At 60.8% G+C, this 11,115-nt stretch overlaps 3 protein-coding genes across 3 annotated transcripts; 2 read left to right on the top strand and 1 right to left on the bottom strand.

The window, feature by feature from the left end:
* Positions 1 to 153: 153 nt before the first annotated feature.
* GGTG_12358 (hypothetical protein) lies at positions 154 to 1,004 on the bottom strand. Its single transcript, XM_009230255.1, has 2 exons — positions 780 to 1,004; positions 154 to 644 (listed from the first exon to the last, which is right to left on the bottom strand). The coding sequence occupies exons 1-2, from the start codon at positions 819 to 821 to the stop codon at positions 309 to 311; spliced, it is 378 nt and encodes a 125-aa protein (XP_009228519.1). The 5' UTR covers positions 822 to 1,004; the 3' UTR covers positions 154 to 308.
* Positions 1,005 to 1,853: 849 nt separating this feature from the next.
* GGTG_12359 (hypothetical protein) lies at positions 1,854 to 8,146 on the top strand (the record flags this gene model as incomplete). Its single annotated transcript, XM_009230256.1, has 5 exons — positions 1,854 to 1,956; positions 2,052 to 3,692; positions 3,810 to 4,124; positions 4,254 to 4,826; positions 5,343 to 8,146. The coding sequence occupies 5 exons, from the start codon at positions 1,854 to 1,856 to the stop codon at positions 7,880 to 7,882; spliced, it is 5,172 nt and encodes a 1,723-aa protein (XP_009228520.1). The 3' UTR covers positions 7,883 to 8,146.
* A 1,181-nt stretch (positions 8,147 to 9,327) lies between these two features.
* On the top strand, positions 9,328 to 10,588 carry GGTG_12360 (NADP-dependent leukotriene B4 12-hydroxydehydrogenase; the record flags this gene model as incomplete). Its single annotated transcript, XM_009230257.1, has 3 exons — positions 9,328 to 9,508; positions 9,617 to 10,242; positions 10,337 to 10,588. The coding sequence occupies 3 exons, from the start codon at positions 9,328 to 9,330 to the stop codon at positions 10,586 to 10,588; spliced, it is 1,059 nt and encodes a 352-aa protein (XP_009228521.1).
* Between the last annotated feature and the right edge of the window lie 527 nt (positions 10,589 to 11,115).

Raw genomic sequence — 11,115 nt, forward strand, 5'->3', positions numbered from 1 at the left:
CTTGTTGGATGCACGGACACGGATAGATCGACATGGAATTCAGGCGCCATCAGTTAGTTTCCTTTCGCGCAGAGGCACGCACGACATCTTGGTTGCCAGGTGTGCAACTCCCCGTCTGCCATCTCCAAGGTTCCTTTGTCTTAGAAATGCCTCGTTGATTTCTGGAGCCGAGCATACCGATCTCCTCTTGCGTTGCGACTTCCGTGTCCTCCCTGTCGTGTCCCGTGCCGAACTTCGTCCCCATCACCTGTCACCCGTCGCCAGCTTGACCCCAAGTCTCTCTGGGACAGCTCCCCGGTCGTAGGCCTTTATCGGCTGAGCATAGCCATGACACGCTCGTGCATCATAGACTGCTCCGACGCCATCTGCAGCAGCACCTCCCACACGCGGTTGGGCGGGTTGGGCGGCTGGCACGTCTCGAGCAGGCGCGCGATGTCGGGCAGCATCGAGATCTTGAGCCGCACCCACTCGACCGAGCAGCCGTGCGGCATGGCGTCTATCAGCTCTGGCCGCAGGAAGAGCTCGACGGCGAAGTCGAGCTGGTTCGGCTGGCCCGGCTGCCAGAACTGCATGGCCCGCAGCCGGTCGAGGCGCTGGCGATCGTTGAGTCTCATGAAGCGCTGGGCGGGCTGCCACTCGTCGGACTGTGGTTTTGGTGGTGGGGGAAATTTCGTGACCGTTAGCATACCAGTCGGGCCGTCTTGAGAGTCAAGTGAGGGCTGTGGCGGGGTTCTCGTCCACCGGATCCGACAAGGGCGTGTCTAAGGGCGTGTCCTTACCGTCAGGTCAACGACTGCCTGGTGAATATCGCGAGGGTCCATTTTGACGGATGTGGTTTGGCGAGGCACTTTCTCGAAAGAGCAATTCTCCAAGGTACTCAAGCGACGCCCGGCGGCTGGTAGCGAGTTGATGTTCTTGCGGTCGTCTGGGCAGTTCCATCAACGTCGATGCCCGTTTGCTTTGCGCTGACTTTGCTCTGGCTTTACAAACGCCCAATATCTCGGCCGCTCCTTCCATCTCTTAGTAGATAACCCAATTGACCACGGGATCCACAGAGAGAATCCACCTCCATCCCGTCTCCAATTGGCACATCTTGCCTATCTGGACGTCGTCTGACGTTAACTTCCCTCAGAGGAAGGGAAACAATACTCCCGGCAACAAAAATGCTTTTTGAGCGCGCTTTCTAAGAAAAACGCTTTGGAGGGAGCAAGCGACGAGCAATTTAGGTTGAGATATCCATGTTTTCAGCGGACAACGACGGGAATATACACATTTCCCATAACCACTCTGAAAACGACAATTGCTGGCGACTCTGGCAACCACCCACTGGCGATAGCCACGGTCTGGAGCGGCCTCATTTTGCCCAGCGGTGGTCTAGACCTTGGTCTCTCTGCCAGCGTCCGAGATCTCATCGTCGCCATCTAAGACCTGCCCGCTAGCATCATTCCTTGTCTCAGCCACAGCGGGCAGAAAGGGTCTAGATGATCGGCCGCCAGGATGCCAATTACGACCCATCGCGCTTCTGGCAGCCGGAGATCCGATTCCCCATACAAAGACGAAATATCGGGGCACACATCATGCTCGCTCCCGCCCATCCGTTTTCGGCCGCCATCGTAGCTCTAGAGGACATCGTCGCCACGGCGTCCCCGGTGGTTTTACCGCTGACATCACGGATCCATGCGACGACACGATTGTAACTAAATCCTCTTGCAGCTTATAAAATGCCATCATCTTGCGTTCCCTCGAGCCCGTTGGGGTTTTCGAGATTCCTTGTCACAGACAGATCTGCGATCTGTGGCATCTGTTGAAGGCAAGATCAGACCTAGCATTCCTGCATACCACCACCAGCCAGCATGGTGCTGGGACACCAAATTCTCTGCCTTGCAGTTGGCTTGGCCGCCCTGCCTTGGCTCGCACAAGCCGCGGAGGCGGCATGCTACTGCCCACGCCCTGAAGGTACGCTGTCCCAACCCCTGCCTCAGCCCCTGATCCGATTCCGCAGCGCAGTGCAGAGGCTAATGTCACAACTCAATCTCCCACGACGCCCTTAGTCCCGGCGTCCCTCCGTGCTGGGTCACGCCCCCCGTCATTTGTTCCTGTCACAGGCCTCCCACAGCGCGACTACGGAGTCGACTTCCGCACTCCGTCATCTGCCGGCCTCACCGACTACTGGCGCACCTCGAGCAGCTCCAACATCACACACGATGATCGCGGGGCTGGACTGCAATATGTAAACCGACATGACGCGCCCCAGCTCGAGACCGGCTTTTACATCTGGTACGGCCGCGTCGACTTTGACCTGCAGGCCGCCCCAGGCAGGGGCGTCATAACCTCGGCCGCGCTCAAGCCTGACCGCGGTGAGGGTGTCCATTGGGGCTGGTCGGGCAACGACTTCGGGCAAGATGAAGGCATTGTGCAGACCGACGTCCGCAACGGTGGCGCGACGGGCGGTACGGGCCCTCGCATCTGGGGGGTCGTTGACAACCCTCAAGGCTCGGTGCACACCTACTCTATCGACTGGACGCCCGAGAGGATCGACTGGCTGATCGATGGCCACCTTGTGAACACGCGACTTGCCGCCGACGCCGAGAAGGATGGCGATCCCTTCCCGCAAACGCCCTCCAGGGTTCAGTTCGGAGTCTGGGCTGGCGGCGACCCGTCCAACGGCCGCGACGTCGTTGATTGGGCCGGCGGCCAAACGGATACCCAGGGCGGGCCGTACACGGCGTACCTGCGCAACGTCTCCGTCACGAACTACAACCCAGCCGGAAACTACGAGTACGCAAAGAACGCAGAAGGCATGAAGAGCGTCAGGCCTACCAACAACACGGCCCGCGCCGGGTCCGGAGGCATCCAGTCCCTGGGGGCCAACAACCCGTCGAGACAGCCACTGTTGGTGGGCCTCCCTAGAAGTGAACGAGGAGCCTGCGGCGCCGATGTCGGCATGAGCTGCCAAGGCAGTGCCTTTGGCGAGTGCTGCTCGCGCTACGGCTACTGCGGCAGCTCGGCGGACTTTTGCGGCGCGGGGTGCCAGTCTGCATATGGATTATGTTCGCGGCCCAGCTTGTTCAACCAGGCCAACACGCCCGACCTGGATCGAAACCCGGTCACGAGGATTGTCAACCCCAACTGGCCCCAGAGCACGGCCGCTGTCTCGCTGCCGTCTGGGAGACGAGGAGATAGGCAGAGCGCGTTCAGGACGGGCGCCGTCTCAACTCGGAGGGTGGTGTCCTTCCCGAACCCTGCGTCCTCTTTGTCAGGGACTCCAACAACTGGACCCAACGGTCCCCACAGACCGGCGAGGCTGCCGTTCTCGAGAGGCGGCCAGGGGGCTGCTCCCGTCATGCCCACCACGATCAGTGGTGCCAATACGGCTAGCGCGGGTCCGGACGGCGCGCCCCCCTTGGCGACCCACACGAGCATCAACGGTCGTCGCCCCTGGTGGTTTTTTCCGCCATCGGGAACGGCGACACGCTCCGTTATTCGCCCACAGAGAACTTCCGGCGTTCCGAGGAGCAGGGGCAGCACCCGCCGTGGCCCCCTAAGGGCATCGAGGACAAGAGACAGCACGTTTTCTCGCCCTCCAAGGACTTCCGGCCCCTCGAGGACAAGAAACGGCGCCTTCTCTCGTCCTACAAGGGCTCCTGGCTCGGGGACAACCGAATCCGGCGCCGGCGGCATCCCCATGGGAGGTCCGTGGACTGGACGCGCGACCACCCGCAACCGCATCGTGTCTACCACCTTGGCAACTTCAGGAGGAACGTCCGCCCCGACTAGTCCGGTTCTGGGCGCTGGACCGTTCTCTCCAGCCTCCGCAGAGACCTCTCTTCCAACCTCCTCGGATACCTCTCCCGCCCCGAGTACCTCTTCGGATATTTCTCCCGTCCCGAGTACCTCGGTCGGCAGCAGCTCCAGGCCGCGTCCCTTGCTAGGTGCTAGACCAGAGGCGGCGGACCTGGGATCAAACAACGCGTCGGGAGCCAACAACGACGCTGCGGCCGGATCTAACAACGGTATCGCAAGCCCAGATGTTGCCTCGGCTTCCAGCAGCACTGGCTCCGACACTCTTGCTCCAGACGCCACAACTGCCAGCGCAGGTGATGCCACATCCACCACCGCTGAAGGTGTGACAACTACCAACTCGGAAGATGCTACAGTCACCAGTGCCCAACGTGTGGGAGCCGCACCCACCACGTCTACGAATGTCACAGTTGATAGTATTGGGGACACGACAGCTGCTGGCCCTGTTGCAGCCACGAGCACTACATCCGGAGATCTTACAGCGTCTGGTCTCGATGGCGCCACAGCCACAACTCTTGAGACCGTGGCAGTCGCCGCCTCTGAGGACGCGGCGACTACTGCTAGCTCTGGGGATTCAGCGCTTAGTACCTCTGAACTTGAGACAACCATTAGGCCTGCGGGAGCAACGGTCACTGCCTCCGAGACTACGACTGAGACTACCTTTGAGGACGCGGCAGCCGCTAGTTCCGGAGATGCTGCGGCAGCCGCTAGCTCCGGAGATGCTGCGGCAGCCGCTAGCTCTGGAGATGCCGCAACAGCCACTAGCCCCGGAGATGCCGCGGCAGCCGCCAGCTCCGGAGATGCTGCGGCAGCCGCTAGCTCTGGAAATGCCACGACAGCCACTAGCTCCGGAGATGCCGCGGCCGCGGCCTCCGAAGGGCCCGAGACAACCCCTGTCCTTGGAACGGCGACAGTCCCTGTCTCTGAGGCAGCGACAGCTACCAGTGCCGAGGGGGCTACAGATAGTGCCATCGATGCTACGCCTCCGGCCGCGGACGCTTCTCCTACGGACGCTTCCTCTACAGGTGCTCCCCCTACGGGCGTTTCCCCCACGGATGCTTCCCCTACGGTTGTTTCCACAGGGCCACCACGCCGACCCTTGGGAGGCACCGCGAATGGCTCGCCGTCCTCTTTTCAGGATTCCTCACCTGACCCTTTCCTATCCCCCGCCACCAACTCTTCCGACCCCTCGCCTTCTCCCGTGTCAGGACCTTCCTTGGATCCCTCACAGTCGTCTTCTCAGGAACCGCCGTCGGGCCCATCGGACCCATCGGACCCTTCGCAGCCTCTTCCGCAAGATGCGCCCGCCAGTCCGGCAATTCCAACGGCTGCTGACCCGGCCTCGCCTGCTTCCGAGGCGGCTGCGTCCTCTTCTGAGGAATCATCGCCTACGTCAGAGTCGACAGAATCATCGCCTACGTTAGAGTCGACAGCATCTGATCCGGAGCTGCCCATAACTACCACTCCCGAATCAGCAGGTACCTCTGTTTCGGAAACAGGAACTCCTCCTTTAGAGACAGAAACATCTGCTTCGGAAACAGGAAACCCGTCCTTTTCGGAGACAGAGGCCCCTTCTTCAGAGACAGCATCCCTTTCAGACGGCTCCACGGGCTCTCCCGCTTTAGATCCAGCAACTGCCACCACAGTATCGACGGAGCCATCTGGAGAGCAGACAGGATCTTCCGGTTCGGAATCTGCAGCTTCCCCTTCGCAGCCTGGCGCATCCTCGGAGGAGCCTGCACCGCCTGTCACCTCTTCAGACTCCTCCTCTTCAAGCCCATCGGCCCCTCCCACAGACCCCGAATCTCCTTCGGGAGCCCTCACTTCCTCCACGGAAACCTCATCTCCTTTGTCAGATCCCTCGTCCTCTCCGGAGCCTTTGGCCCCCTCATCGGAACCTCCGTTCCCCACCTTCCCAGATCCTCTATCGTTTCCTTCCAACAGCGGATCCAACGCAAGCGACACTGTTGCGCAGCCCGAACCTCAATCTAACCAGCCTGCGGGCCCTACTGCCAATGGCGAGAGTATCAGCGGCGCTCAGACACCGTCTTCGTTGCCGGGGACAACACCCACCTCCATTCCAACCTCGGAATCTTCAGTATCCGATGATCTGCCGTCCTCGTCTGGCACTGTGCCGCAGAGCAGCCCAAGCTCGCCCAACGACTCTACTACTGAGCCAACTTCACTATCAAGCGATGCACCAAGCGCTTCCACCAACTTGCGGGCAGACAGCACCCAAACAGTAACCTCGTCGGCGTCGGCTACTTCCAGTAGCTCAGTCTCAGATGCCTCGCCGCCGAATCCAACTGCAACGAGCAACGCCGACAGTGGCCCGTCGCCCGCGAACACACCTTCATTCAATCCTCTGGGCTTCCCCATTGGCGGGCCGGCAAGTTTAAACGCAGGGGCGAGTAATGCGCAGGCTGACGGTGCTGGGGCTTCCGTCGACACTCAGCCAAGCAACCCGCCAGACAACTCTGGAGCAAGCAGTACTGTTTCAAGCAGCGGCACCCAGACAGGCACAGGGAGCGTGGAGGGAAGCAGCAGTCAAGCGACCACCCAGACGGATGCTACTCAGACAAGTACCCCCGGTGCAGCTGGCACACAAACGAGCGCCACTGGAGCGGCCACGGAGAGCAGCGCTCAAGAGAATGCACAGGGAGGCAACACTCAAGTGAGCGCCCAGCCCGGCGGCGCAGAAACGGCCAGCCCGGCAACGGGGGGTTCTCAAACGAGTGGGGCCCAGGCAAGCGCCACGCAGATTAGTGTCACTCAGCCAAGCAGCACTCCAGAAAGCAGTACTCAGAGTACCACATCTGGCCCCCTTGCCGGCGGCACTTTGACCGGTGTCACTCAGCCAAGCAGCACTCCAGAAAGCAGCACTCAGAGTACCACATCTGTTACCCTTGCCGGCGGCACTTTGACCAGTGATACTATTGTCGTCAATGCTTTGGCAGGCGGCTCGTCAAGTAGTGGGACGGGGAGCAGTTCCACGAGTGAAAGTTCGGCAACTAGCAGTGCGTCGACGGACAGCGCGTCTACCAGTAGCAGCACCTCAACCAGCGTAACAAGCAGTGCGGCAACTACCGGGACTGGGACTGGGACCGGAACCACTTCCGCCGTACCGTTGGCGACCAGCTCCCAGACAAGCAGCACCCAGACAAGTAGCACCTCGGCAAGCGTTTCGCTACCCAGCACAACGGCTAGCACTTCGACTATTAACACGGTCATATTCAATGCCTTGGATGCCTTGTCCAGCGCTTTGTCGAGCAGCACTACAGCTAGCAGTTCAGCCAGCAGCACATTATCGACGAGCACGAGCAGAGCCATAACCACTAGCACTTCTACGAGCAGCACTTTTACGAGCAGCACTTCTACGAGCAGCAGCAGTAGCTCGTCTAGCAGGGCGTCGACAAGTAGCACCGCCACGCCCAGCTCGACAACGTCCACCACGGCGACGGCGATAGCGACAACGTCGACGACGTCGACGACGCCCCCGGTGACGGCCGCGCCGGCGACGACGCCGTCGACCTCGCCCACGACGGCGACGGCCTCGATGACGACGGCGGCGTGCTACCGCGGGGCCAACACGGGGTGCCACGCCGACAACTGCATCCGCGCCATGAGGAGCGACCGGAACAAGCTCGTTGCGGGCCTGTTCTGCGCGGCGTGGAGCGGCGCCATGGCGGGGTTACCGACCTACCTCAGCAGCTGCGAGGGCAACGCCACCATGATCGCCATCTCGTGCTGCTGCGTCTTCGGCACGGGCCCGTCGCTGCTCAGCGGCATCCTGCCGCGCGGGGAGGGTGCGGCGCCGACGCCGACGCCCCCGGACGAGGGGCTGGCGGTGCTGCCGCGGTCGGCCGTCGTCGTCGCGGGAGAGGACGGCCGGCCTGTCGGGCTCAACCCCTGGCAGAGGCTGTCGGTCTGGCTGGTCGGCCAGGAGCGTCGGAGGCAGGGCATCAGCGGCGTTGAGGATGGCGGTGGTGGGGGCGATGGTGCGAGTCAAAGCAGGGAAACACGGGCGGCGGTTGTCTCTCGCGAAGCAAGGGAGAGGCGGAAGGTGAAGGACAAGGAGTAGTTGTCGCCTGTTGTATTATCCAGCATGTTTTCCTGTAATTCTTTTTGCACTATCCACTGTAATATTTCCTTGCCCGTTTCTTTGCGCAATTCCTCGGCGTTTTAGACCTTTTGTTTTGAGACCTTTTGTATTTCTGTACGTATCAGCGAGGCCGATTTGGTTCATTCAGCATTCACAGTATTTTTTAGGGCTGTCGCTTGTCGCAACGCGCCCTATCCAACCGGCTAGATTTGAAATCATTAATCCCTGAACGGCAGACACGGCCCTCTAAAAATATCGCAATTACGAAAAGGGCCTCGCGTCCGTTACAATGCCGCGATAATGTCCGTCGGAGGACATGGATAACCCTATTTCAGCTCCGCGAAGCGATGCCACGACGGCGTTCGGGGCAGACACCAGATTCGACAAGCCGCGGTGGGGGGGAATGTAGGCACTGACACAACCCATGCATGGCGGCGTGGAGAACGAGCGCTAGCCGTTTTTTTTCTTTCTTTTTTCTTTTTTTCTTTTCTTCTTTCCTCTCACTGCCAATACCGAGGGTGACGACAGTGGACCGGCAGGCAAGCCGACAGCAACCCTCCCAACCCCTCCTCCAAATGCGGCCGGGTGCGTTTCCAACGGGCTGCTATCCGGATGAGGCAAAATATACGGGCGCGAATATTGGACTGGGTGTGCGGGCTAGGCCGGTAGAAGGAGCAGGTCCGAATGCTCGGGGTCTCGCCTGTTTTGACGAGCAGGCCTTGGCTCTGTCCATCCACAGTCGGTGAGACTATTCCTCTCCAGTGGTCCAGTGGTCCAGTGGACTCTGCCGCAAGCGTCCCCCCGAGCCGGAACCCAGCCCACCCCTCTCGAGCCATGCTCGGCCGACCTTCTCAACTCGGGGCCCACGCCCCGACAGCTGTGGGGCGCTGGCGCGGAGCGGGATTCCGGACCTGGAAGGAAGCCCCAGGGAGGACCCAGCCCAAAACATCGGCCATGCCCCCTTTGCCTTGCCTGCCGCCTGCCGCCCCTCCGAGAGAGGGCTCGAGCGGCTGGGGAGCCTGCCGGTTACGGTGCGGTCGCCGGCCGGGATTAATCAGCGGGCGGGGAGGGCAGGTCTGGCTCGGGGTGCCGGAGTGTTATGTAGCTCGTGTCATGGCGCCATGTGATGCATGTGTCGTTGACCGGGCTGGTTTAAAAGGCGTGGTTTCTTCCCTTGACCTTGGTGTGTGTCTGCTGCTGATGCTGCTGCTGACTGACTGGGACATCCTGCTGGCGCTGATTGAGTGAAAATAACTAAAGACCCCTTCTTCTTGACAAGGCCATCAGTTCAGACGACTCGCATTAGCACCAAACGCACTTAACCCCCCGCCCGACCCGTCTCTTGTCCTCACGCGAGACGAGGGACAGACACGCGCGCACCACCGTCTACACACGACAGCCTCAAAAAACACTCGCTCACAAAAATGGAGAGGGCAAACACCTCCGTCGTCCTGGCCGAGCGCCCTGTCGGCAACATAGTCCCGGGCAAGACCTTTGCCAAGAAGATCCAGCCGGCCCCGACTGAGGCCGACCTGAAGGATGGCCAGATCCTCGCCGAGACGCTGTACCTCAGTCTCGACCCCGCCATGAGGGGGTGGCTGAATGGTTAGTGACGGAGCATCTGGGAAAATTGCCTATGGAGCACAACCAAGTCGTACACACAAGTCATGGCCAAACACTAACTAGATCGTCTCGGCAAAAAAAAAAAAATAGACACTCGCTCCTACCTCCCGCCCGTCCAGATCGGCGAGGTGATGCGGAGCGGCGGCCTGGTGCGCGTGCTGGCGTCCAAGTCGCCCAAGGCCAAGGAGGGCGACGTCGTCTTCGGCTTCTCGGGCTGGCAGGAGGTGTGCGTCATGCCCGACGCCGGGCCGGGCGCCTTCGATGCCCCCTTCGACCTCCCGTCCTCGGCCAAGCTGACGGACCTGCTCGGGGTGCTGGGCATGACGGGCCTGACGGCCTACTTTGGCGTCACCAAGATCGCAAACATCAAGCCGGGCGACACGGTCGTCGTGTCGGGCGCCGCGGGCGCCACGGGCTCCGTGGTCGGCCAGATGGCCAAGAACATCTTTGGCGCGCGCGTCGTCGGGCTGGCCGGCGGGGCCGACAAGTGCCGCTGGCTCAAGGAGGAGCTGGGCTTCGACGAGGCCGTCGACTACAAGGCGGCCGACTTCAAGGAGAAGTTCGCCGCCGCGACGCCCAAGTTCATCGACGTCTACTGGGACAACGTCGGCGGCGACATCCTCGAGATGTGCCTGGCGCGCGCCAACAAGTTTGCGCGCTTCGTCATGTGCGGCGCCATCAGCCAGTACAACTCGACCGAGGTCAAGGGCATCAAGGTGCGTTTTCCGGTTTATAGCTCGTTCCACGTTGTATCAGGCGGCACACACATGTACACGCATCATGTGCTAACAGAGTTTGCTTTTTTCACAGAACCTGACCATGGTCATCGCCATGTCCATCCGCATGGAGAGCTTCATTGTGCTCAACTACCCGACCGAGATCCCCAAGGCGCGCCAGGAACTCGCGGGCTGGCTGGCCGAGGGCAAGATCAAGCGGCAGGAGACGGTCGTCAAGGGCGGCCTGGACAAGGTCGAGCAGGCCCTGCTGGACCTGTTCAACGGTGCCAACACGGGCAAGATGCTGGTCGAGGTCAAGGGCGGCGAGGGGGGCGCGAAGCTGTAGGATGGTGACGTAGAAGGGTTAGCATTTACTTTATGGACATGATGATATGAAGCCTTGGGGCAATAACGTCGGGCGGGCAATATAGACTTGTATGTAAATAGGCAAAACTTCAAAAAAAAAAAAAGACGGCTGCTATGGGATTGAAAGTAGGGGATTGATTCATCTTGAACTTTTGGCGGTCAAAACGTGGCGGCTGGAGCGGTGCAGGAACGGCGTGCTTGGCGCGAGCTGTCAGGCCGTTCGCCGCTGTCTTGTGTCAGCAGTCGGCAACAGCGTCCACCGAATCTAGACTCGTCCCATGTAAAGGATGCAGCCCATGTGGGTTAGCTAGTACCTAGTACCGAGGATACACTGCACTAAGCGTTTGCCCGTCTGCACCATCTCGGCGGAAAGCGTCGGGATGCTTCGCCATTGGTCACGCCGACAAAAAGCAGGCGCAGGGAAGGGGACTCCTGCGATGCACGTGTCGGTCAAGAATGGGACACGACGTCCGCTGACCCCTGACAATCCCGCCTTTCCAGGCGGCC

Source organism: Gaeumannomyces tritici, assembly GCF_000145635.1.
Source record: "Gaeumannomyces tritici R3-111a-1 unplaced genomic scaffold supercont2.8, whole genome shotgun sequence".
NCBI lineage: Eukaryota > Fungi > Ascomycota > Sordariomycetes > Magnaporthales > Magnaporthaceae > Gaeumannomyces > Gaeumannomyces tritici.

Excerpts from the sequence above, each read along its gene's own strand:
- GGTG_12358 (XM_009230255.1), bottom strand. The coding sequence starts at position 821 with ATGGACCCTCGCGATATTCACCAGGCAGTCGTTGACCTGACG. Across the intron at positions 645-779 it reads AGGCAGTCGTTGACCTGACG|TCCGACGAGTGGCAGCCCGC; the intron begins GTAAGGACACGC and ends CCAAAACCACAG.